Raw genomic sequence first — 25,862 nt, 5'->3', positions numbered from 1 at the left:
AACCTCTTGGCTTCCACAACACACTTGCCTGTTCTCCTTCTGTCTTCTGGCTCCCTGCCCACCCTCACACGTGGGTCTCTCTCAGGCTCTTGTCCTGGGGGTCTTCTTCCAGAGGTCGCAAAATGGTGGCCCTATGGCCTCATGAGACCCACAAACAGATTTTGTTTGGTCCTCACAGTGTTTTGGTTTTTAATTTGAAGGCCATTAGGCAGGGCAAGCACTCTCCAAGTTCGCCACAGTCCCCATCATTCCCTGTTGTCTTACACCCGTCCACGTCACACATTTTCATCACCTGCCTGGTCCCTTAGGTCATCTGCGTTTTCACACCCCGACTACACAGGCTGCCTGGGAAATCTCACCACCTTCCTGTCTTCGGCTGTCACTAGTGTCTCCTCCTCCATCTTTCTTATGCATCAGAATCACCTTGGGAGCTTGTATCAAATGTGGATTCCCAGCCCCCTCGAGGCCCCAGATTGGATCCGAGGGCTCCAGAGCAGGGGTGGGGACTCCAGTGCCTCCAGGGGCCAGGCGGGTCACATAAATGAGTGCACTAGTCAGGCATAAGAAAAGTCCATGGCCAGAAAATATGATCAAATTGGATCTTTACTGAACTATGGTGAAGGCATGGAACATAATACAAACATGTATGATACCGGAGTTTATATTTTAAATTCAAAATTGAAAAAATACAAATTGAAAAATAGAAATATTTAATTATTAAAATTTTTTTCTCTTTCGTTATTCTTTTGCTCCTTTGAGCTGAGGCCAGGAGGCTGACATCTTCCCTTCTACACCAAGAGGTTGGTGTCAGGCGAGGGTGGCGCAGTGGGACAGGCAGTTGGGAATTCAACCGTGAACCCTTCAACTGGAAGCAGTAGTTTGATTCAGGTTCGTAACGGAAACAGCTGGCTGTTCACACATGTGGGCACCCCAAATATGGATATTCAGGTCAACTACTGGACAGTCATAGAATCTTCCAATCTTCCAAAACAACTGCATCTAGGAACCAGTGCCCGCTGCACTGCAGTTTAGAAACTGCTACTTGTGGTCTTCACTCTGGCGAGCCACATCAACCAACAAGCGCAAACTAGACGGTGTTAGTTCGTTTTTACAGCGTGTGGATGCAGGAAGCCTCTGGGGACTTGGCCTCTGACCCCACAATCTGGGTGGACAAAGTCTGGGCCATCTCTTTCAAGAAACCAACTGCAGCAAAGGAAAAGGTACCAAATTATTCCTTGCCAATGGCTTCCCCATTTTTGCAGGGCTGGGCCAGGACAATCATACATTCAAGGAGTGGTTTGTGACTGTTTCTGCAGAGATGTATTCAGTGTTCAAAGGGTTGTGACCTTGACCGGAAGTCTCCAACTGACCTTATCAGGAGAACCAAGGTGTGGCTTCTGTGTAACATGAAATGAACCCAGGTGGTGAGCTTCAGCAGTTGGGGTTTTTCCACACCCAGGTTGTGAAGCTTCTGTGAAACAACACACTGGGTCAAGCCACCATCAACTCGTCTGTGGCTAAAGCACAGGAACTAAGCGTCAAGGGCTCTGTGGTGTGCTCCACTTAGCTTCTTAGAACTATTCAATGCCTGGTGATTGAGTGAGGATCTGACCTCTGTCCTTGCCAAACGCTGCCACTTTGGATCAAGGTGCCTGGACACATCCCCCGTGACAGATTACTACAGCTGTCCGCAGCTGTGCTTAAGAACTCTGACCAGTACATATGAAACTCCTCAGTTCTGTCATTACACAACAGCAAGCCAGCCCCCAGCACCGGGCCCGCCTCGGCACCACATCACAGACTTCTTCGGTCACATCAAAATTCTCAACACCACAAATAAATAAAGCTAACTGGATGGTAATAGTTTATGAGCAGCGATAGAAAAAGGCCACGATTGATTCGACTCTTTCAGGCAATTGGACTTGTAAAGCCTCTCGATTTATCTTCAATTCACTGTGAGACACAAATGCCCGTTAGACTCAAGCAACAGTTGCAACAGTGGTGTTTGTACTCAGGACACCATCCTGCTCCTCGTTATAAACTCACGGTCTGTCGCAGGTTTTAATGCCCAGGTCGTTCTTCTCAGGTCATTTCAGAACTGCTCATGGCAGCCGTCCGCTTCTACTCTTCACTCTCCAAAGCAAACCCTACTGACACTTGAGTCCCTTTTTCAGTTCGCTGAGGATTGCATCTCGGGTCTGCTCCGTGTACTGGTCGAAGCTCTTACTGTGCCTTGACTCGTAATGGCGTTTCAGGTTGTACTCTTTCAACACAGACATGATTTTTTTGCATATTAAACACGTAGGCATGCTCTTCACTTCCACAAAGAAATAGTCTCGTTCCCATTTTTCTCGAAACACGCGGCCCTCTCCTTCTCTCTTTCGTTTTGCCGCTTTTGATAGAGACATGGGTACAAGAAAGATTTCACTTTTCTCTGAACACTACCACAGAACAACCACAGTGCCAGCCCAGTGACAAAGGCAGTGCCCTGCTGCCTCATGGTGGGGGAGTAAGAGGGAGTGGTGGGGACTGTGGCGAACTGGAGAGCACACGCCCCACTGAAAGGGGCAGCTCCAGCCAGCTATTGCCGGGCAGAAGGGTGGGCCCCGGGGTGCCAGATCTTCCAACTTATCAAGAGGAGCCAAGACTGCAGATTGGGTGTGAGTGAGTGAGTGAGTGAGTGTGTGTGTGTGCACACACGAGAGAGAATTATCCCGATTTTTACAACTAACTTGTAAGAAAAAAAAAGTGCTACATATGCTAACACAGGGAAGGCCAAACAAAACTCATCTGCAGAGTGGCCCAAGGGCCACCAGATTGCAACCTCTCTCCTGGGACAAGCCTGTGAAGCTGCCTTGCTAACCAGCATCCCAAAATGGATAGTTGTGGTCCAGGTGTGGACCACACTCTGAACAATAATTAACATCTAGAGTCTGACCACAGACAACTCACTCTCTCGGCCCTTCTACCTCGTCCATAACCACAGGAGGTTGGTCTGATTGGGACCTGGGACCTGGCCCCTCTTCATGTGCAATCTTACCCACTCCCGTGCTTCAACCACCAAGCGTACACTGTCCTCTAAAGATATGTCCTGAGCGGCCACCTGTCCCTTTGACATCCCTTGGACTGCTGGCACTCACCACCTATCATCACCCAGGCCTGGCCCTGACTGCTGACCTTGACCCTACCCCACTTTCTCAGCTTCAACCTGCCTGGCCTCCTGTCCTACCTCAACACACTCCATAGTCCAGAGGGATCTTTCTGACAACAGGGCTGGCCCAGACTTGCCCTGGCTCACAGCCTCTCATGGCCTGGTGTCCCCAAGATGAACCTCAAGCTGCCCAGTTTGGAATCTTAGATTGTCACGATCTGTCGCATGCCTAGCGCTCTAGCTCCTCCCACCCTCCCTCACACTCACGCACAGAACCATCCACTGTCTGGCTGTGCCTCTTGCTGCCTCCTACGGCCACATGTCCCTTCTGCTAGTCTCATACCTAGGTCCCTCCTGGTCTTACTTTGCTACTTCTCTTTCCAGACTCCATGGGTCCTGGCTAGCTCAGATGTTCTCCTGCGGTGTCTTCTACAACCTCCCAGAGAGCACGTGGTCCCAAGTGCTGCCTGCCTGCCTCCATGTCTCCCCCAGAACCCGGCTGCACCAGACTGCCTCGGGCTCATGCCGAGACAAGACTGGCTTCATCCAGCCCAGGGCCCAGGAAAGTCTATTGAAGTGAGAAACAAGGACAGAGATGTCTCCCCAGGTCTCTTCCTGCCCAGTCCTGGGGGACGTCAGTGACGGGAGCCGGGGTGTGTGTTAAAAGGAACTTTATTGGGTGTTGGGGGTTCAGATGAGATCCATGAGGATGTCGTCCTCCATGACGCTGGGCTGCAGGCCCGGTTGGGGAACCGGGCCCCGGGGACCCCCGCTCAGCAGCATCTGACCTGGGGGGCAGTGGGGAAGGGACTGCATCTCCCAGTAGACCCTGGGCCATGGAGGGCCCTGGGCCTGCTTCCTCCCTCCTCCTTTGGGAGCCCAAAGCACTCAAGTTTCTAGGAAGTCCTGGGGGACCATTCAGAGGCACCTTCTAACCTCATCTGGTTGCAAATACACTGTTTCCCATGAGTCTTTGGGAGCCCTTCCCCTGAACTACTTTCTCTGGCCCCAAGATCATGTTTCCAGCACCCCCAGGACACATGGGAGAAGATCAGGGGAAGAGTTCTCCTCCCACTACTAGGGCCTTGGTCCCACAGGTTGCACTTCCCAGTCGCCCTCAGAGCCCCCCAAGGGCCACAAGGTATTGGCGCTCTTGCACAGGGGATGCTGGGACACTCAGTCCAGACCCCTGCCCTCCCCCGGAACCCCCTTACCTGGCAGTGGTGCCCGTGGGGGAAGCTGTGTGGGCCAGGACTGGGTGGGTGGTGGATGCAGGAGCGGTGGCCCCAGCTGGGGCTGCCCTAGGCTCTGATGCGGTGGGGGCAGCAGTGCAGGAGCCCCTGGTGGCTGGAGGTGGTGGAGGGAGGCCTGGGGTGGGGGCACCCCAGTCTGGGGCTAGGGGAACACAGAGTGGCTCAGAGGCCCCTGGTGGGAGAGCTGCCACCTCCCACCATCCTGCCTCTGCCTGAGAGGCTGCTTGGAGAAGTCTCGGCCTGCGGTTTGGGGAGGTCTTCCTAAAGATCCATCTTAGCAGACACCATGTAACACCAAGGAGGTGTCCTGCTGGGAGCCCTCATGGGTCTCCAGTCATACCCTGACCAAAGCCAATGTCCCTCCTCCCAGATGAGAGACCCAAACCACTGGGACCAGGATCCAAGACCCTGGCTCTCCCCACCCCCAAATCTCACCGGTGGTGGGTTGAGCAGGAGGCTCCGTAGTTGAGGGTTGGCCCCAGGATTCTGGGGTCGAAGAATGGGTCCAGGAGGGGGTGGGCCAGGGGCTGCTCCAGGAGGGCCTTGGGGAGCTCCTGGGGGGGCTTGGGTGGTACCTTGGGGCTGGGGCTGCCCTGTGGCCCCAGAGGCCCCCACGGTGCCCTGAGGCTGGGGCTGAGGTGGGCGGAGCTGGAGCTGGTGGGAAGAGAGAGGGGAGTGAGGGAGAAGGGCAAAGCCCCCACACCCTCGGCCTGGCATCCTCTGGGGCCATCCCACCCCATCCCTGACCCAATCAACCCTGTCCTCACCAGATTCTGCGAGGGCCTTGCTTGGTCCTCCAGAATGGGGCCCAGACCAGGGGGTGCCTGCTGTCCCCCCATCTGCATGGGGAGAGAGGGGGCAGATCAGTGACAGGGAAGGGAGGGGTCCTGAACCCAAGCTGGGGAAGACCTGAGCACATATGGAGTCAGGAACATTCTCTTGGGGCACAGCAGTCTGAAAGTAAGTCACAGGCTCCTAGGTCCCTAGAGGGCATCAGGAGTTTGATGTGGGCATGGAAGCTATGAGAGGATTGCCAGGAAATGTGAGGGTGTGCTGGAACTTTGGGGAGCCATGTCTTGGGAAAAGGACCAACTGAGTTCTGGGCCCGAGACAGGAAGGGGCAGGACACCGGGTGGAGACTCTGCTCACCCCTCGCTGCTGCTCCAGTTTCTGCTGTTGGACCTGCTTGTGGTTAGTGATGACCTGCCGGATGCCGTTCACGAAGCCGCTCTGGTCGTAGGGGATGAGGCCCATGAAGATCTTCTTCTTGGACGAGTACAGGAGCATGAGCACGCGCACCTCACAGGGGGCCGTGTGAGGGAAGTGCACGCAGCCCGCCTGCAGACAGGGGCTCTTCAGAACCGTCCTAGCCTCTGGCAGCATCCCATCCCTCCCCTTTCTAGAAGGCTCTAGAAGCCCCACATAAAAGGGTAGTGAGGTTTTGACCATAAGTTTGAGGACAGGTCTGCTTTGGGGTGGCTCCAGAGGACTTAAAGGGTGAGCTGGGTACCCAAAGGCCAGAGCAAGACTGGGGCTCCTTTCAAGTGCTAAGGACGCCATCAAAGAAAGGACTCAGGTACAGGGAGGGGTCCAGCACTCTGACCTTGACCCAGCCATCATGTCTCATTTTCTTGGCCACAAAATACCAGGGCTGCTGGGAGGAGGCAGGCGAGGAAAGGCCTGAAGCCACGTGTAATGGTAAAGGCAGAGCCGAGAGCATTCAGTGGGTGGTCACACTGCTCTCTGCCTTGGTATCTGCCAGTGCAAACCAAGTGGCACCAACATCTCAGGGACACAGGGTACACATCAAGTTCCCTGCCCACAGCTCAGCCCACAAGAAGCACACAGCAAACACTCCTGTCCCCCGTGAAGGCAATCACACCAAGTGTTCTCAGCTCCTCCTCAGGGAGGAGCTGGCCTTGAGCCCTAGCCTCCTCCTGAGGCAGGCCTGCTCATGCCTACCCAATGGCCATGGGTCCCCCTTCCAAGCAGAGCCCAATGCTGTTCAGGGAAACAACATGCCCGTCCCCCCAGCCTCCTCTGCAACAAGGGGTCTGGCCCCAGAGATGGAAAGGAAGCCTGCCGAGGGGTCTAGAACAGTTTCTGGCTTCCTGAAGAATGGGAAGGACACAGTCGATGGCCCCTCCCCTTGCAGGATGCCTGAAATAAGAACCATCTGTGACCATGAGGGAGAGGCCAAGAGAACCACAGAAACCCTGGTCCTGAGTCGCAGAGCTGCAAAACCCACCCCAATAGCTGCCCGCCTCCGAGGTCCTGTTCCATGACAAAAATAAGCATTTGCTCTTGGAAAACCCAGCTGCCACACTGTGAGGAAGAGTAAGCCACACTCTCGGGCCACATGCAGATGTGCTGATTGATGATCCCAGAGGAAGGCCAGGACCAGGTCAGTGGGCCAGTCTGAACACTCAGCCCAGTCAAGCTTCCAGATGATTGTGGTCTCAGCTGCCATAGGATGGCAACCATATGAAGAAAGCCCACGCCTGACACAGAATCATGAAAGGTAACTTGTTCGTGAGCCAACAATCTATTCTTGGGAATACTACAGCTGAGGGTGTTCCCAACTCTAGGGAATGTCAGCTTCGTGTTCTTTTTGTGTATATAGCACTGTGGATTGAACCCAGTGGTTTGGTTTTGGTTTTGTTGTTTTCAATTTGATAGGTTCTTGCTAGCTGCTGAGGCTGGCCTTGAACTTGCAAACCTCCTGCCTCAGCCTCACAAGTCATTAGGATTACAGGCATACACCTCCAGACTTGGTGCCTTCATGGTTTCTGAGAAGTTTCCATGAGGTAGTCAATCTACAGGTCTTGCTCCTGGAACAGTGACAGTGCATAGGGAATCTGGATTTGCTCCTATCCATGTTAGGAGGTGAGCTGTGTATTCCAAAAAGACTTGTTAAAGTCTTAATCCTCTAGCACCTCTGAAGGTGACCCTATTCAGAAACAGTTTTTTTTGAGATATAAGATGAGGTCATTAGGGTGAGTCCTAATTCAATATGGCTGGTGTCCTGATAAGAACAACACAGGACTGAAGGGTGTAGCTCAGTAACAGAGCACTTGCCCAACATGCATGAGGTCTTGGGTTCAATCCCTAAAATGGGGGGCTTGGGGGGGAGACACAGACACACTTCAAAACCATGTGAAAGGTAAAGACGGGCCTGAGCTCGGATGCAAAAAAGATGGGATGATGCTGCCTGAAGCCAGAGGTTCCCTGCTGGAGAAGGCAGTAAAGAGTGTTCCCTGAGCCTTCAGAGACAGCATGGCCCTGCCTGCCCTCACCTCCGGCTTCTGGTCTCCATAATCACGAGAGTGAACTGCCTCAGTTTGGAGCAGTGTGCTACAGCAGCAGCGGAAACTAACACACCCAGCAAAACTGTCAGAATGGATGGAGTCCTCCTAACTGCTCCTGTCACACCACAGTCACACCGTCTCTATGGGATGTACCTCAATCTTGCACAAAATATAATTACGATAAGAGTTGAGAGTCTGGGAGAAAGGCCAGAAAGCCCAAGCTCACTAAGCCCACCAACCCTCAAAAATGGCTCCAGGCTAGAGCACCAAAAGAGAAGAGCTCCCAGGCCTGGCACCCTGAGGGTTCCTGTCAAAGGCCAGAAGCAGGCAGAAGAGTCAGGGCCCAACCACCGTGACCAGGACTCACAAAGCCATTGCCCATGATGCGGTAGAGGCCTTTGAGGGACTCCAGGTCCTTGTTGGTGAAATGGAACTGGACCATCCTTGAGTTCCGGAACAGAGGGCCCAAGGTGGTCTGGGGAGACACAGAAGTCATCATGTGGGGAGTGAGGAGGGGACATGGAGGCAGGGAAGGGATGGGGAACAGAGGACAGGGTGGGTGCCAACTGACAGGATTGGCATCCCCTTCCCCAGCCACTCACCAGCAGTTGCTGGGGGATGAGTTGCATGATCAGCTTCTGGGGCCACTGCTCAGTCTTCCTGAGGGCAAGGCCAGAGAGGGGTCAGGAGGGTGGGAGCCCCAGCCCCGCCCCACCCCCGACAGCCACCTACAGGTTCTCTCCATGATTCACATAGACCTGGCAGGGCAGTGACCGGGTCAGCTTGGTGTTGGCATCCACTGAGGCAGGCTTGGGTTTCTGGGGGAAGAAGGAGGAGTCAGTAAAAAGGGCCCGAGCCCCCGGTTCCCTGCCCCCTTCTGTTCCACTCTGGGAGTTCCAAAGTTCAAGCTATCCCTCGGCTTACCCCCACACGCCCAGCGCTCCTCCTGCACCAACCCCATGCTCCTCTAGTCTCTAAATTCCACAAAGGTCAGGGCTCCTACCCTGGCCCAAACTCCATAATCCCTTTTCCTGCAAGGTCCCTGGGGTGTCTCTCTGGCCCCCAGATCCTAGGCTCCCTGGGTTCTTAACTTCAATATAACCCTCGAACACCCCCAGTCCTGAACTCTGAGCCACAAATCCCACATATTCTCAGAACTCTCCTCTGGTCCACAGTCCCCTGGCCTGGCACTCGGTCCCACATGCACAAGGGACCTGCAAGTCCACTTACCTCCTGCCACTCGAGAACCCCACTCCAGGCAAGGAGCTTATTAGAGACCGACTGCTGCCCTCCAAGAGCTGCGGCCCCAAGCTGGGCTGGGGAAGGGCCGCTTACCCCACCTGGGGCCACAGTGCCTGCCTGCAAAGGGGGAAAAGGGGAATGAGCGGGGCTAAACCATCTCCCAGGAGGGGCGATCCTAAGAGGGACAGGCAAGGAGAGGGGGACAAAGGTCTCTTCCTCTACACATCCAACAGCACTCGGCCATGGATGCTCCACCCTTGCAGGACACCAGGACTCTCAAGTCCCATGATGCCTGGCCTCCTCAGAGCAGCTCTGACGCACATGAAACCACAAACTTCATGATCCTCCCCCAACCTCTTGCCTCATAGCCATGTAGTACGTGATCCTTGAACCCCAGTGGCCCCAGGCCACAAGGCTATGCCCCCTGGACACTGTCCAGGAAGGCCAATGGCTCTCTCAGCCTCTTCATCCCATGTAGCCAAGAAGAGGAATGGCAAAGAAGGCACATGGTCACCTACCATGGATGGTGCCCCAGGCTGCGCAGGAGGGGCCAGGCCCGGGCCAGGAGCTACAGTGGAGACCAGGCTGGGCTGGGAAGCAGGAGGTGGCTTGGGAGCACCAGGGGGCCCTGGGGGTAGTGGTGGTGCTGGGGCCTGGCTGAAGGGGGGCCCCACTCCTGAAGCAGCTTGCTGAAGAGGGTTGATGGGCGAGACTGTGGGAGAGACCAAGGGAGCAAGTGGGGAACAGAGGTGTGGGAAGGGCCTGCCCAGCCCCCAACCCCCATCTTTACCCACCACTCACAGCGCGGGCCCAGCCCAGCCTTCTGGTTCTTAGCAGCCTCCACTGCATTCTGGGCAGCTACCTGAGCTGCACTCAGATTCCCAGGGACCTGGGAGCAGAGGGGAGGGGGCTGTAAGGACCATGCACTGCCAGTCTTTGTGTGCAGAGAGCCCCATAAGGCCACCACCCCAGCTCGTCTCCTGGGAGCCCAGGATTCCTATCGCCAGCCCCTCAATGTCCCAGGCTTGTCACACCCCACACGCCCCACCATTCAATTAGTTCTATCCCATGGGGCTCCTGCAAGGTCTCAGGAATAGGCCTGTCCCTGGCAACATCCATACCTGGTACTGTGGTGGGACGGGGGGCAGGGACTGTTGGGGTGCAGTGGACAGTGTAGTACCCGAGGAGGCAGCCGGAGGCAGAGGGACTGGTTGCTTGGCCTGGAGGGGTCCTGGGGCTGAGCCACCCCCAACTGGAAGAAGGATGCAAGACCAGGCCCCCGAGAGAAGTTAGAGCGGAAGAGAGGGGAGAGAAATCCAAAATCCCAAAGACAATTGAGAAAACACCCCAAGCCCCTGCCCTGACACCCTGGGGCCTCACCAGGCAGCACCAGCCCCCGCACCAGCACCATGTGCCTCGGGTCCTGGCTCACATCTGTCGGAGGTTGCAGCGGCTCCAGCAAGGCTGGGGGAGCCGCCTTCTCAAACAGAAGCCGTAGGGCAGGCAGCTTCCGAGGAGACACGATGGAGAAGTGGATCCCACGCTGCAGGAAAAGGGACAGAGATCAAGACAGGGACCCTCCATAGGGCTGTGGGAGCCAGCGCCCATGCTACCACACCATGGTGCGACTGGATGACCTGGGCCCTAGAACCCTTCATTCCCATCAGGCTATGGGACGGAAGATGAGGACATGTGGTATTAGTTGCCCCCAGGAAACCCTGGGCTATAATTCTTTCAACAAGTAAACAGCTGGCCAAAGAGTCCCCAGCTCTCCTCTCTCAGGCCAGGGGTCCTCACCTCCCCAATCTGCTGGACGAGGCTCTCAGTCGTGTATCCCGAGTATGTGGTGCTCTCAACAGCAGGCAGCAGATATGGAGGCGAGTTGCAGATAAGGAGACATACTCGGTGTGTCTGGCCACTGCCAGGGATAAGACAAGACATGGAGAAGGCCCCAACAGGGGCCCTGAGAAGGGACCCAGACCTAGTACCAGGTTCATACACTCCACCCACAAGAAACCAAAAGTGGTGCCACTTTACACTTTGGCTCTGAGAGGTTCGGGAACTCCCTAAGACACCCAGTAGAAAAGGTAGGCAGGAGGGGAGACCCAGAGCTGAGGCCTTGTCCTGAAAAGGGGACGCTGGTCCAAGCTACCCCGGGACACATTTCCCGCCTCCCTCCTCTCCAGGGTGAGGATAGAGGTGGAATCACAGGACATGCTACTACTACGAACAGGTGAGGAGAGGAGCACCAGGCCCACACAGGGGACTCACATCTGCTCCCGCATCTTCTTGAAGTCGTCAAACAGCTGCAGGGCTGTGCTGAGTCCTTCGGCAATGAGGCTACAGCTCTCTCCGCCCCCACCCATGAACCTGCAGGGTGCCAGGCAGTCAGCTCCAGGGTGCCCCCCACCCCCAAACCCGAAGCCACTAGCATCCCAGCCGTGGCCACACTGGACCATGCACTTTGGGACGATGGGACACAAGTTGTTTCTCCGCTCCATTCCTGGTGCTGGTGAGGCCCCAGGCTGAGTAAGGACAGGGGACACTTGACCTCTTAATTATGAGGCCTGGGAGAGAGACCTTCAGAACAGGGAAGAGTAAAGCACCCAGGTCACCACGCCTGGGCCCCTAGGCTGTGTCCCAGTCCTAGTGTAACTAACCCATTTGCCCTCCTGTGTCCCTGCCTCTCTAGGACATCTGCCACATCATTAAAGCAGCCCTGGCTTCACCTCTCCTTCCCAACAAGGGGGTCTTCCCCTGTCCACCTAGTGCTATGGATGGAAATGTCTCCCCGCAATGACAGCTTGAGGTCCTAAGCCACAGTACCTCAGCATGTGACCTTATTGGAAACAGAGCTTTTTGTTTTGTTCTACAGTGCCAGGGATGGAACTCAGCATCCTGTACGTGTTAGGCCAGGGCCCTACACTGAACTACATCCCTACCCTGGTCCTGAAGGGAAGTGAGGATCATTAGGGGACCCCAATCCAATATGCTTAGCATCTATGAAAACGAAAAACTTGGACAAACACAGAGAGATGACAGGGAGGCAGAGAAGACGGTGATAGGAAGACTGGGTGACACTGAAGCAAGGTGAAAGATGCCGGGGCCACCTGAGGCTGGAAGCAGCAAGGAAGGACCCTCACTCTACAGATTTCAGAGGAAGCATGGCCCTGCTGGCACCCTGATCTTGACTTCCACCTTTTACAGCCCCGAGATGATTCTAACCCAGGTTTTAGTGCTTTCCTTCGGCAGGCTAGGAAACTAACACACACACTCAAGCTTCCCAGGCACCTACTCTGCAGGTGCAGCGTCTACCCCACGTTGGGTGTGGCCAAGGGAAGGTATCCCATCCTGCACAGCTACTGCAGCCACCACTCTGCAGGCTGACTTTGCCTCAGGGGACACATGGTCACAGCATCCATGTCCGCTCCCATGTTTCCCATAGGCAGGGACAGGTTGTGAATGTTATCTTTTCCCCAGCCCTGTCCACCACAGTCTGGCATGTGGAGGCCTCTGGGAAATGTTGCTAAATAAACAAAAGGTTACCCAGCCAACTGGGCCCATGAAGGCTGGAACCGTTCCAAGCCCTCAGCCAGGCATCTAGAGCCCTACACGCCCCCAGCACTGCCTAGCTCTCCCTTTCCACAGCCTCTGCCTGAGAAGCCTCCAGAACGTCTTACACTCCTAGGTCTCTACATGTGTTCCCCCTACACCACACCTGATTCTGACCTCAGCAGAAACCTCATTTGCCTATTCTGTGACACCTAGCCCAGCATGCTCTCCTCCAGGAAGCTTGCCCTGCCTGCTATCTCAATCACATTGAGTCACCCGACACTGACTGTCATGCTTCCCTCCACAGCCAGCCCCTGCCATACCTGGCCTGTGCAGCCCTCAGTGAGGGAGTCCAAGTCATGTGAGCCCTCACTACAAAATGCACCACAGATGACACAGGTTTTGGGAACCTGCTGAATGAACCATCCCATCAGCGGCCTGGCAGAGCAAGATAGCCCTGCTATTCCCCACCCAAGTTCACAGACAGATTTCTTTGCAGTCTCACTTGGCTTGGAAGCTCCTGGACCCCAGGTCGCTCCTCCCCGTCTCACAGATCTTGGTCCCCACTGTTGCTCCTTCCCACCCACTCCCTGGCCTTCCTCTTCCTCACCTTCAAAGCTGTTTTCCACATGAATTTTAAGGCCAGAGTAGGGGTGGATCCCACTGAATGAACCAACCCTAGATATAGTTTGTTGCTTGGCTTCCCGCCATGCAAGAAATCAAACCACAGGGTCAGGAGCAATCACGCCTGTAATCCAGCGACTAGGAGGTTCAAGCAGGAGGATCACAAGTTCAAGGCTAGCCTCAGCAACTTAGCAAGTCCTTGTCTCAAAGTAAAAAATAAAATGGGGCTGTGGTTGTAGTTCGGTGGCAGAGCACTTGCCTAGTACGTGTGAAACACTGGGTTCGATGCTCAGCATCACGTAAAAATAAACAAATAAATAAATAAAAGGTATTGCGGCTGGGCACAGTGGCGCAGGCCTGTAATCCCAGTGGCTTGGGAGGCTGAGACAGGAGGACAGCAAGTTCAAAGCCAGCCTCAGCAAAAAAGCAAGGTGGTAAGCAGCTCAGTGAGACCCTGCCTCTAAATAAAATACAAAATAGGGATGGAGATGAGGCTCAGTGGTCAAGTGACCCTGAGTTCAATACCCAATACCAAAAAAAAAAAGGTATTGTATTCATCTACAGCCAAAAAAAAAATTTTTTTTTAATAAAATTTAAAAGGGCTGGGATGTGGCTTAGTGGTAAAGCACCACTGGGTTCAACTCCCAGTACCAAAAATTAAAATTAAAAAAAAAAAAAAAAAAAAAAGAAAGAAACCATAACTTTGGGAGGTCTTTCTGAGACTTGAGCCAAGTGCCCTGCCTGGGGCTGGGGGGAATGGGAAGCAATTTTTTCATGCATGTGGAATCTCCTTTTGAGTAATGAAAATGTTTTGGAATGAGACAAAGGTGATGGGTGCACAACACTGTAATGGGTCCCAAATGCTGCCAAATCACTCACTTTTAGAATTTTTTTTTTTTTTTTTTTTCCATACCAGGGATTGAACCACATCCCCAGCCCCAGCCCTCTTTAAAATTTTTTTATTTTGAGAAAAGATCTCTCTAAGTTGCTTAGGGCCTTGCTAAGTTGCTGAGGTTCTTAGAACTTTCGATTCTCCTGCCTCAGGCTCCCGAGCCATGAGGACTACAGGCATGTACTACTGCGCCCAGCCCCAAGTCACACACTTTAAAAAGAGTATTTTCATGTGAATTATTCTTCAATTTAAAAATAAAACTTAAGAAAGTATAACAGACTGTTCACTATGAGACCCTAAAACCTGCTTTTTCTTTTTTGGTACTGGTGATTGAACCCAGGGGCACTCAACCTTGGAGTCACATCTCCAGCCCTTTTTTATATTATTTTTATTTAGAGACAGGGTCCTGCTGAGTTGCTTAGGCCTTGCTAAGTTGCTGAGGCTGGCTTTGTGAACTTGCAATCCTCCCGCCTCAGCCTCCCAAACTGCTAGGCCTGTAGGTATGCACCACCACACCTGGCTAAAATCTGCTTTTTCTTATTGAACACTGAGAATAAATCATGTTACCAGCTCCAAAAGAGATTGCCAAGCAACTTAGCCAGACCGTAAGGAACTCAGGGAGACCCTGTGTCTAAATAAAATATATAAAAAAGGGCTGGGGATATGGTTCAGTGGTTAAGCACCCCTGGGTTCAATCCCCAGTACCAAAAAATAATAATAATAAAATAAAGCCAGCATGGCGGTGTACGTCTATAATCTCTGAAACTTGAGAGGCTGAGGCAGGACAATTCCAAGTTTGAGGTAAGCCTCTGCAACTTAGCAAGAGCCAGGACCTGGCCTGTCTTGTCCTCCCTGGTAACTCCTAGGTGCCAATGAATGAACAAAGAATCGCTATAATGCTACAGGGAAGACACTCACGTCTGTCTGCTTTCCTTCTACCTCTATTGTTCCTGACTCTAGGTCAGGTTTTTTTCCTAGGAGAGGGAAAAAACTGTCCCCTTGTAAGAAGGGAAATGTAACATCAGAAAGCAATCTTCCCAAAGCAAGGACATTTGAGAACTTTCACTGCACGCCTTGTTCCTTCAGCATCAGACATGCCAGGAGAACGCATGATTTCTCCCAGTGTGAAGAAAACAGGCTGAATTTCTTGTGATGCCTGTTCCAGACCCACCTGGAATGTCACAGAAAATGAGTTCAGTTGATTACATAGGACTTAATCAAAACAATAGCCACTGGAAATGTTAAAAAATGGTTTAAAGGCTGGGATTGTGGCTCAGTAGTAGAGCACTTGCCTAGCATGTGTCAGGCACTGGGTTTGATACTAAGCACCACATAAAAGTAAATATACAAAATAAAGGTATTGTGTCCATCTACACCTAAAAAAAAAAAAAAAAAAGGCTTAAGCCAGTCAGACACACCTGAAATCCAACAACTCAGGAAGCTGAGACAGGAGGATTTGCAAGATTGAGGCCAGCCTCCAACAAGTTAGCAAGATGTTATCTCAAAATGAAAAATAAAAGGGGTAAGGAGTCCCTGGGTTCAGTACCCAGTAACAAACTACAAGGATAAAGATAATGACAGTGACAATAATAATAATGGCTTAAAAAGTTCACCAGCTGATTAGGGGTCTCCATTGTAAGGACACATAGTTTCATTTGGTTCTATTACAGTGCATTCTGAGCGAGGCAAGATGGACATGTGATTTAGGCATTCAGATAGCAGCTCCCACTTATCTTGTCAATGTCCTTGGGGTTTTCTTTCTTTTCTTATCTTATTTTGAGACAGTCTCAATAAGTTGCCCAGGATGGCCTTGAACTTGGGATCCTCCTTCCTTCGCTTCCTGAGGCACCGGGATCTGAGGCATGAGCCACCATGCACACACAGAATTTTCTAATAAGGGAGTTCAACTGCTTTTCCCAATATTTCACACCTGTGGAAGGTTTGGTTTCTTGGTGGTTAATCTGCCTGTAGCTTTTACTCATATATTTACTCAGTCAAGGTCTGCTAAGGTCTTTTGGGTGCCAGATGGAAATAAAGAAGAGAAATACTCAAGGACATCCACAGTCCAGAGGCATGGGCTGTAACAGGAACACAAGAGGGAGCTGGGGATGGAGGAGTGAGCCAGTGACTGCTTACAAAAATCAAGGATGGTTTCCCACCCAGGAAGATACTTAAGCTATAGTCTGAAAGGTGATGTAGGAATTTACTGGGGTCATCAGTAGGCAGTGCACTGTGAGCATTCACTCATTGACTCTTCCTACGAAGTTTTCCTGAGGGCTCCTGTGCTGGGAGCTAGGGGTCAAGGGGACTTCAGATGTGTCAGATCTGAACTTGGTCCTCAAGGAGCCTCCATGTAGTATTAGTCAAGCCTTACCACAATCTAGCCCAGTGGTTCTCATCTGGGTTGGATTTTGCCCCCAGGGGACATTTGATAATGCCTAGAGACATTTTTAGTTGTCACAACTCTGGAAGGTGTGCTACTAGCATCTAATGGGGAGCAGCTAGGGATGGTGTTAAATATCCTACAAAGACTGAGATGTAGCTCAGTGGTAGACTGCTTGCCTAGTATGCTCAAGGTCCTGGGTTCCATCCCCAGCACCACAAAAGAACAACAAAGGCAAGTCCCAGCTTCCCAGAAGTCGCAAGACACTTGCTATGCATAGGCCATGTAAAACACAGTCATGAACTCATTTAATTGCCAAAACATCCTATGAGGTGTGGTAGCATGCTCCCAAGAGGGCCTCCAAAGATCCTGACTTCCAGTATTCACAACCATGAGTGTCCCTCCTTCCACACAAAATAGGACATACTTGTCTACCAAAGAGAACCTGGCAGAAGTGATGATGTGTGACTTCCGAGTAAGGGGCATGGTAGCTTCCTCATTGCTCTCCTTTCTGAATCACTCACTGTGAAGAAGATCAGGTGCTACAATAGGCCAGTCAAGCAGCCTCATGGAAAAAAACTTGTGGCTAACAGCCAGCAAGGAACTGAGGTCTCCAGTCAAGAGCCAGAGAAAGATGGCTGTCAGACATGGATCCTCCCGCCCAGCCCAACTCTTAGATGATTCCAACACCATGAAAGATCCCAGGGCAAAACTTCCAGCTAAGCTCCTGCTGAATTCCTCACTCACAGACATGGCACAAGATGACAATTACTTCCATTTTTTTTTCCTTTCCTTTTTTTCTTTTCATGTAGTACTGGGAATTAAAATTAAACCCAGGGGTGCTCTATTACTAAGCTACATCCCAAGCTTTTTTTCTTTAATATTTTTAGCTGTCGGGGCTGGGGTTGTGGCTCAGTGGTACAGTACTTGCCCAGGATGCATGAGGCACGGGGTTTGATTCTCAGCACCACATATAAATAAATAAAATAAAGGTTTATCAATATCTATTTTTAAAAAAATTTTAGCTGTAGGTGGACACAATACCTTTATTTTATTTATATTTATGTGGTGCTGAGGATTAAACCCAGTGCCTCACACATGCTGGGCAAGCACTGTACCACTGAGCCACAATCCCAGGCCTTCTTTTTTTTTTTTTTTTTTTTTTAAATATGGGAATTGAACCCAGTGGTGCTTAACTACTCAATCACATCTCCAGTCTTTTCTGATTTTTGAGACAGTCTCATTAAGTGGCTGAGAGGCTGGCTTTGAACTTGTGATCCTCCTGCATCAGCCTCCTGAGTCTCTGGGATTGGAGGTATGGGCCACAGGCAATGACTTATAGTTTTAAATCATTAGGTTGGGGGTGACCATTTTGCAGCAATAGATAATTAAAAGAACTAATGCAAATATTACGAACATCCCCACATGGGAAAGGAGCACACAGGAGCCAGGGACTCTTGAGATGTGTAGAGGAGTAGCAATGACATGACCCCCAGCCACCTGACTCCAGAGTTTGCAATATGAACTATCAAGCCCTAACCCAAACCACAGTACAATCCCTTCAATGTACCCATCTGAAGGAGGACAGGAGAGGATGGGGAAAGGGGACAAAAGGAGGAATCACATATGGAGTGCATGGCAGCTGTGCTGCTCAACCAAGCCTCCCTGAATGGGAAGTAAACCAGATAAACCAGATGAACACACACTGCTGAGCTCTTCCAAGGCCCGGCCCTTCTCCCACGGCCCAGGAATCAGGCCCTGGACAAGTGATTTATGGACTATAATACATGGACCCTCAAAGTTTTTTCAACTACCTTATGTGAAAGAATGGCTCCTGCAGGTCTGGCCCAAGACACCATTTTTCACAGTCCCTCACAGGACCCAAACCCCACCACAGTAGGGGGAAAAGCTCACTTAATGCCATCGAGCCAGGTGACAAACTCATAGGCGCTGCTGGTGGGAGCATGGCATTGCACGTAAGACTCTGGAGCGCAGTCCACAGTGTTGAAAACCACGAGGCTGTACTGGGTCCCTCCATACTGGGAGGGAAAGGCAGAGGAAAGTTTAATCTTTTCCCTCAAAAAAAAAAAAAAAAAATCTTAAGGATCTCAGCATCCTTCTCTTCCCTCAGACTCAGGAATCTGGAACCTGGCCCTCTACCCTCAGACCCTAGGCTCCAGGCCCAGCCTCCTCCCTCAGACCCAGGGGTCCAGGCCCAGCCTCCTCCCTCAGACCCAGGGGTCCAGGCTCAGCCTCCTCCCTCAGACCCGGGGGTCCAGGCCCAGCCCTCCTCCCCCCGACCCGGGGGTCCAGAACCAGCCCTCCTCCCTCCGACCCGGGGGTCCAGAACCAGCCCTCCTCCCTCCGACCCGGGGGTCCAGAACCAGCCCTCCTCCCTCCGACCCGGGGGTCCAGAACCAGCCCTCCTCCCTCCGACCCGGGGGTCCAGAACCAGCCCTCCTCCCTCCGACCCGGGGTCCAGAACCAGCCCTCCTCCCTCCGACCCGGGGGTCCAGAACCAGCCCTCCTCCCTCCGACCCGGGGTCCAGAACCAGCCCTCCTCCCACAACCCAGCGGTTCAGGCCCAGCTCCTCCCTCCTCCTCTTCCCAACACTCACGTCTCCCCCGAAGTCCGTCTCAGCCGGAGGACCACCATTAAAATACCTGCGAGGACCGGAGAGTAAAGGCTGGGTCAGGCAGGAGGCTGTGGAAAACTCAAGTCGGAGAGCGAGGCTGGGTCCCGAAACCGCACTCACTCGATAGCCGGGAGCAGGTAGTGTTCACGGAGCCCTTCGAAGTAGGGCCCTAGGTTGGCTGTGCCCTCGATCACAAACACCACGTCGGCCACCAGGCCCCCGGCGCGGGCCGGGCCCTCCGACCCGGGCACCATAACCCGACCTGCAGCCGCCACCGTCGCCTCTGCCACCCCGGGATGAGCGGAAATGCCCCCGGGTTGCGCGCGCACCTTGCCCGGTCCGCTGGTTGCCGCGGAGGATGCTCCGGTGGCCATGTTTGTGCGGGGCACCCGGCGTGTGATGTTTTATCTCCATCCTTGTTTACACCCACAGCCTGGGAGACCCATACAGGACATAGTGAACCGCTTAGTGGACCTCATGGGGAAGACTGAATTATTGTCAGGACTATCGAGAGCAGCAAATGGAAAGCGGGACAGCCGGCCGCCATCTTTGAGAGGGGCGCCTCTCTTTGGACTCTGGTCTTGAGGGAGGCGGGAGACCTGGTTGCTAGGCTACGCTCACGCTGCCAGTGTTTTCTAAGCTAGGGATTAAGTTTCTGGGTTCTGTTCTGGCACCGGGAGAGTGGGGGGAAGGACGCATGAAGGGCCCAATCGCGTCGTCCGAGATGAGGTTACTAGGCAACGTTTTAAGGTTGCGGTCAACTTGGACGAGAGTGCAGCTGTTTTCCCTTGAAAAGAAACTGAACTCCAGCCCGAGTGGAGGTTGCTGGGCAACGCCATAGTTGTTTTCTGGAGAAGAAGCCAGGAAGTGGCCCAGAACATAAATACATTCCAAGTGCAATATTAATGTATCGTATGAAACTCTATAAAACTATCAGAAGGGAAAAGGAATACATTGTATAATCCTGAAAACTGGAAGTCTCTTCATTGCAGCAAAAGCACAAAAGCTGAAGAAAATTTGACCGTCAAAGGCTCCAAAAACCAAGTTGAAAAATATACAATAAATTGGAAAAGTTTTGTAACATATGGATAGATAGAAATTTATTCTACAAACACTATTACTCATCAACAACTTATAAAAATAGAATAATTTTTTTTTAAATGTGAAGAATTCTCAAGGGGCTTCCTCCCACATACATATACACATTAAATTTTTTTTTTTAAATAGACTTTTAGTGTTTCTGCAAAAAGAAATTATAAATTGGTGATAGATATTTCAGTTAAGCTGCTCTGATCATTACACATTATATACTTGTTTTGAAATGTCACACGGTAGCCCATAAGTATGTACAATTGTGTCAAAATTTTTAAATGAGGGCTGGGGACGTAACTCAGTGGTAGACACTTGCCTAGCATACATGAGTCCCTGGACTTGATTCACAACACCAACACCACAAAAATTCATAATAATAAAATAAATAAAATTAAAAATACAGCCTGGTGTGGTGACCCCTGCCTGTAATTTCAGCAACAAGGGAGTCTGAGGCAGGAGGATCTCAAATTCAAGGCCAGCCTTAGCAATTTAGGGAGACACTTTCTCAAAACAAAAATGAAAAGATCTGAGATGTAACTCAGTGGTAGAGCGTCCCTAACACCAGGTTCAATTCCCAATACTGAAATAATAATAATAATAATAATAATAATGTGGTTGAATTCAGATGAAATTAGCAAGCTCAGAAATTGTCCAATGGAAATTGAAGTTAATTTTTTTTTTTTTTTCTCCAATACAGGTCAGCAATATGTTTTAGGGCAAAAATGTATTCCCTTCAAACACAGCAGTACTGAAACCAGAGTTTTAAGATGAGACTAGATTTCTCGCTTTGCCAATTTCCTCTGGGTCACAAATTTTGAAGAATAAAATCCACACTCACCGAAGGGAAGAGTAAACAGAGCAGGATTTATTTAATCAAGGTCGACTCTTGCCATGCTGGTGGAGGAGGGGACCTGATCACAGAAAAGCCCATTTTGGTGTGTCAGCTTAGGAGTTTCTATATGGTTCTGTGTAGGGCAAGCAGCAAAATGTATGTAAAACAGGTATTGAAAAGGTATCAAGGCTGTCGCCTTCCTATAACTTCCATCCAGGTTTACCCCACCTTGCCTTTCCCACCTCTAGGACAAAGGAGCTGGCTGGAGGTGTTCCCACAGGTGAACCTCAAGCTTGAAGGTGCTCATGAACATGTCTGCAGGACAGCCTCCAGGGGTGGTTCCTGTGTTTGAATAAGAAAGGCTATCAGTAATAGGGATATAGCTCGGTGGGTAGAGTGCCTTCCTTGCATGCACAAGGCCTTGGGTTCCATCCCCAGGGATGCAAAATAAAAGAAAAAGAAAGAATGGTCATTGATATTTGTATTAAGCATCAAAGTATTCTGATATCAAAGCAATATTGCCATTTCTCCCATCTATTTTATCCATTCCTTTTCTCTTTCATTTTCTTTGCAGAAATTTTTTGAAGCAAATTCCTAAAATCATGTAATTTTACCTCTACATGGTTGTCAGGCATCTTTCAGAATTTATGGACACTTTCTTGTGTAGCCACTGTGCCATTATCACCCACTGAGCTGGCAAAACCAGACTCAGTCGTAAAATGAAATTAGAAAAATGTTATCTTGAGGCTGGGGTTGTGGCTCAGTGGTAGAGGGGTCGATAGCATGCATGAGGCCCTGAGTTTTATTTATATATATATATATATATATATATATATATATATATATATATATATATAATGCTATCTTGAGAAATACCAGGAGAAAGGGTCAGTTCTCCTCCCCTCTGTCAGCCTTTCTTCAGGAAATCTAATTAACCATGGGCTTCTACCTTTTGGATAGCAAATAACTATCTCTAGGAGTCTGACTACTCCCTTTTGAAATGTAAACACCCCTGTCAGGAGGCTTCATACACAAGGCTAGAGATTTATCTAATGGCTGTGAAAAACAGCCAGTTTCTCTTATTGCTTTTTGCTTCTGTAACCATGCTTCCCACTGGAAAGCCCCATAGAAGGCCTTCTGTCATGTAGACCAGAAATTCTATGGCACCAAATAGCCAATACATGTTGTGAAAAACTGTGGATCAGAGCTCAGAATTTGTAGTTTGTTTTCCTCTGAGCCTGCTGACGTAAAAAAAAGTTAGGAGTTCTCTTCAAGTGCTGCTTCTCAACCAGTCTATTTCCCACAATATCATAACACAACATCAAAACAAAATTATTTCTTAGAATCATCTGACACTAGGTCCATAATCAAATATCCTCAATTATCTCGAAATGTCTTTTTATAGTTGCTCTATTTGAATCAGTATCCAAATCACACACATTTAGATATTATGACTCTAACATTTCATCTAGAACTGCTTCCTCCTCTTTCATGCCAGTATAATTAAACTTTGAAATAATTTGCTACGTGCCACAGATAACTTAGACAATGTCCTCTGTTTTTCCCTCTGGAAGATAAAAGAAACAAAGAAAACAAAGATGAATAACAGATACAAAGATTAAAATGGCACCTGAAATTAAAATCTACCATTACCCATAAAGAAACATTTCATTACATAAAATGAACATTCAGTTGAATCAGCTGATTTTTTTTTTTTTTGCCATGCCTGTTAATGCATTAGATAATTTGTAAAATAAATAATTAGATATTTTAGACTGGACTTCAGCTTCTGCCATAATAATTGATGTATTATGACACGGTTTTATGATACTGGTATTTCATAACACTCATTGTGTTTCAGTGAGGTTTCATTAGGTAGACTTCAAAAATTGCTTGCTCCCTCCCCCCGCCAAAAAAAAAAAATGGAGAACCAGAAGCTAACAAAAACGTGGACCAGTTAAGAAGGGAAGGGGCTGCCTTGGTATTACCAGGTAAGAGCCTGAGGGCTGCGGAATGGGAAAACTGAGTCTGGCTTCCCAGCTAGGCAATGGTCTTCCAGAGTAGCAGATCTAGTTCCAAGTTGGTAGCACCCATGGTCACATGCAGAGGCAGAAGTGAGTACTCCCCATAAGACTCAGTATCCAGTACTCACAGTCTGTTGTGAGTTCACAGTTACAGAAGACCAGCCAAGGAATGAGGACTGCAGGGGCTGAAGCTGTAGCTCAGTGGTAGAGCACTTCCTAGCATGCTTGAGGCACTGGATTGGATCCTCAGCACCACTTTAAAAAAATACATATAATAAATACATAAAATAAAGGTATTGTGTCCATTTACAACTGAAAAAATATTAAAAGGAAACGAAGAGGACTGTAAATTAGAGACTGAGGAAACTATACTCCATGGAGCTAGACCTTGCTCCAAGTGAGACAAAAGGGAATGGGCCTGACCACCCCACAAACACACCGAGGTTTCCCACCAAGTGCAAGCTGCTTTTCTGGAAACTTTACCACTGGGCCACATCCCCAGCACTGTTTATTTTTTGAGGCAGGGTCTCACTAAATTGCTGAGGGCCTCACTAAGTTGCTGAAGCTGGCTTTGGACTTTCGATCCTCCTGCCTCAGCCTCCAGTCTCTCTGGGTGAACTAAGAGCTTGTAATACTAATGACTGCAAAAAAAAAAAAAAAAAAAAAAAGACTTCAAAGTGCTGGAAATCTTAGGTTTATACTGTACCACAAAGTGCAGAAAAACAGAGGGAAAAACAGAGGACACTGTCTTAGTTATCTGTGCCATGTAGCAAATGATTTTTTCAAAGTTCAATGTGCAGTTCAATACAATTGTTTCAAGGTTTCTGTAGACCAGGTGGTCCAGCCATGGCTTAGCTGGGTCCTGTGTTTCAGGAGCTCTTCCAGGCTGTAGCTGAAGTGGTGGCCAGTGTTGCAATCATCCCTAGACTCAAACATAACAACCCACACTCACACAGTTGTTGGCAGGACTCAGTTCACAGGTTATTGACCAGAAGCCAACCTTGATTCCGTGTCTTGACTTTGAATGGATCACAATAGGGCAGCTTGCTGCATTACAGCACACGAGCACATTCAAGTAAGATAGAATGCACAGTCTTTACAGTCTCAGAAGTGACTTCCCATTACTTTCACCAAATCCCATTTATTTTTTATTTCATTTTATGGCGGGGGGGGGGTACTGGGATTGAACTCAGGGGCACTCAACCACGGAGCCACATCCCCAGCCCCTTTTTTTTTTTTTTTTTGTGGGGGTGTTTGCAGATTTTATTTAGAGACAGGGTCTCACTGAATTGCTTAGTGTCTGGCTTTTGCTGAGGTTGGATTTAAACTTGAAATCTTTCTGCCTCAGCCTCCCAAGCTGCTGGGATTATAGATTGTGCCTGGCTCCATTTATTAAAACTGGGTTGCATTTATTAAAAATCTGTTCACAAATAAGAAAAGAGGAGAGGGGTGAATACCAGAGGGTGGAGGTCATTGAGACCCATTTAGAAACAGTTTACTGAAGACACAATCACAAAAATCAGTCAAGGGCAAGAAAATATCAAGAAGTCAGATGCAGTGACTTACATGTATAGTCCCAGTTACTCCAGAGGCTGAGGCATGAGGATCTCACGTGTGAAGTCCCATCTCAAAACAAAACAAAATGGGCTGGGGATGTAGCTCAGTGGTAGGGTGCTTGCCTTGCAAATTGTGGTCCCGGATTTAATGTCCAGTATAGAAAAAATACACACACACACACACACACACACACACACACGTATTAGTCAAAATGCAATATTAGGAAATGAAAAATAGTTTTAAAAATTTAAAAACAGGCCAGGCATGTGGTAAGCACTTGTAATTCCAGCAACTCAGGAGGCTGAGGCAGGAGGATTGCAAGTTTGAGGCCAAACTGTCTCAAAATAAAAAATAATTATCTCATGTACATGTATGACTGCATGACCCATGTGATCCTGCAATATGCATAATTAGAAAAATGAAAGATTGCACTCCATTTATGTATGATCTATCAAACTGTATAAATGCATTCTACTGTCATGTACAACTAATTAGAACAAATAAAAATTTAAAAAAATAAATAAAAAATAAGGGCTAGAGCTATAGCTCACTGGTAGAGCACTTGCCTAGCAAGTGTAAAGCACTGGGTTTGATCCTTTGCACTGCATAAAATAAATAAATAAAATAAAAATAATTTTAAAAATTACTTTAAAAGGAGCTGGGGTTGTAGCTCAGTGGTAAGAGCGCTTGCCTACTATCACGTGTGAGGCACTAGGTTCAATCCTCAGCACCACATAAAAATAAATAAATAAAAGTATTGTGTTTAAAAAAATAAAAAGAAAAAAATCCTGGGCCTATGGGAAGAAACATTTTATTTTGCAAACTAATTTTTGTATGTGTTTCTTCTTGTAGAAGTTTGTTGCAATTTAATGCACAGGGTAAAGATCTTAACTTTCTCTTAGTTATTAAAAATCAAATCCAGAATGAAAATGAAACATTTTTAAAGAAACAAATGTTGCCTGTTGGTGCACTCCTATAATCCCAGTCACTTGGGAGGCCATGTCAGAATGATCACAAGTTCAAGGCCAGTCTCAGCAATTTTGCAAGACCCTCGGCAATTTCGTGAGACCCTGTATCAAGATAAAAAAGAAAAAGGGCTGGGGATGTAGCTCAATGGTAGATCACCTCTGGGTTCAATTGCCAGTATCAAAAGAAGAAAAAAAATTATTTTAAATATATTGTATATATTTTAAATACGCTTGGATAAATGAAGGTAACTTATCACAAAGAAAGAAACGAACTGATTTAATTGCTAACTCAATGAAGATTTAATGTATCACTTTAAACACACAGAGGAAAGAATCTAATATGTCAAT

General features: G+C 49.4%; 1 protein-coding gene across 2 annotated transcripts; it reads right to left on the bottom strand.

The window, feature by feature from the left end:
- Positions 1-585: 585 nt before the first annotated feature.
- MED25 (mediator complex subunit 25) lies at positions 586-19,364 on the bottom strand. 2 transcript variants are annotated; one of them, XM_079119462.1, is made up of 18 exons: positions 19,162-19,364; positions 19,024-19,069; positions 18,320-18,444; positions 11,226-11,324; positions 10,752-10,872; positions 10,335-10,497; positions 10,076-10,206; positions 9,756-9,843; positions 9,473-9,666; positions 8,943-9,071; positions 8,445-8,530; positions 8,315-8,372; positions 8,080-8,187; positions 5,554-5,742; positions 5,172-5,243; positions 4,840-5,058; positions 4,366-4,546; positions 586-2,392 (listed from the first exon to the last, which is right to left on the bottom strand). In XM_079119462.1, exons 1-18 carry the CDS (start codon positions 19,293-19,295, stop codon positions 2,148-2,150), a joined length of 2,388 nt encoding a protein of 795 aa, XP_078975588.1. In that variant the 5' UTR covers positions 19,296-19,364; the 3' UTR covers positions 586-2,147. The 2 variants fall into 2 exon arrangements, with proteins under 2 accessions (XP_078975588.1, XP_078975589.1); XM_079119463.1 differs by lacking the exon at positions 586-2,392 and adding an exon at positions 3,808-3,939 and having other exon boundaries at positions 19,162-19,326.
- Between the last annotated feature and the right edge of the window lie 6,498 nt (positions 19,365-25,862).

This window comes from Sciurus vulgaris (genome assembly GCF_902686455.1).
Source record: "Sciurus vulgaris genome assembly, chromosome: 17".
Lineage (NCBI taxonomy): Eukaryota > Metazoa > Chordata > Mammalia > Rodentia > Sciuridae > Sciurus > Sciurus vulgaris.
This window is presented reverse-complemented; position numbering and strand designations above follow the sequence as displayed.

Coding starts and splice junctions, on each gene's coding strand:
- MED25 (XM_079119462.1), bottom strand. CDS start 19,295: ATGGTGCCCGGGTCGGAGGGCCCGGCCCGCGCCGGGGGCCTGGTGGCC. Junction 10,498..10,751: donor TCGTCCAGCAGATTGGGGAG/GTGAGGACCCCT, acceptor CTTTTCCTGCAG/CGTGGGATCCACTTCTCCAT. Junction 5,059..5,171: donor CAAGGCCCTCGCAGAATCTG/GTGAGGACAGGG, acceptor TCTTCCCACCAG/CTCCAGCTCCGCCCACCTCA.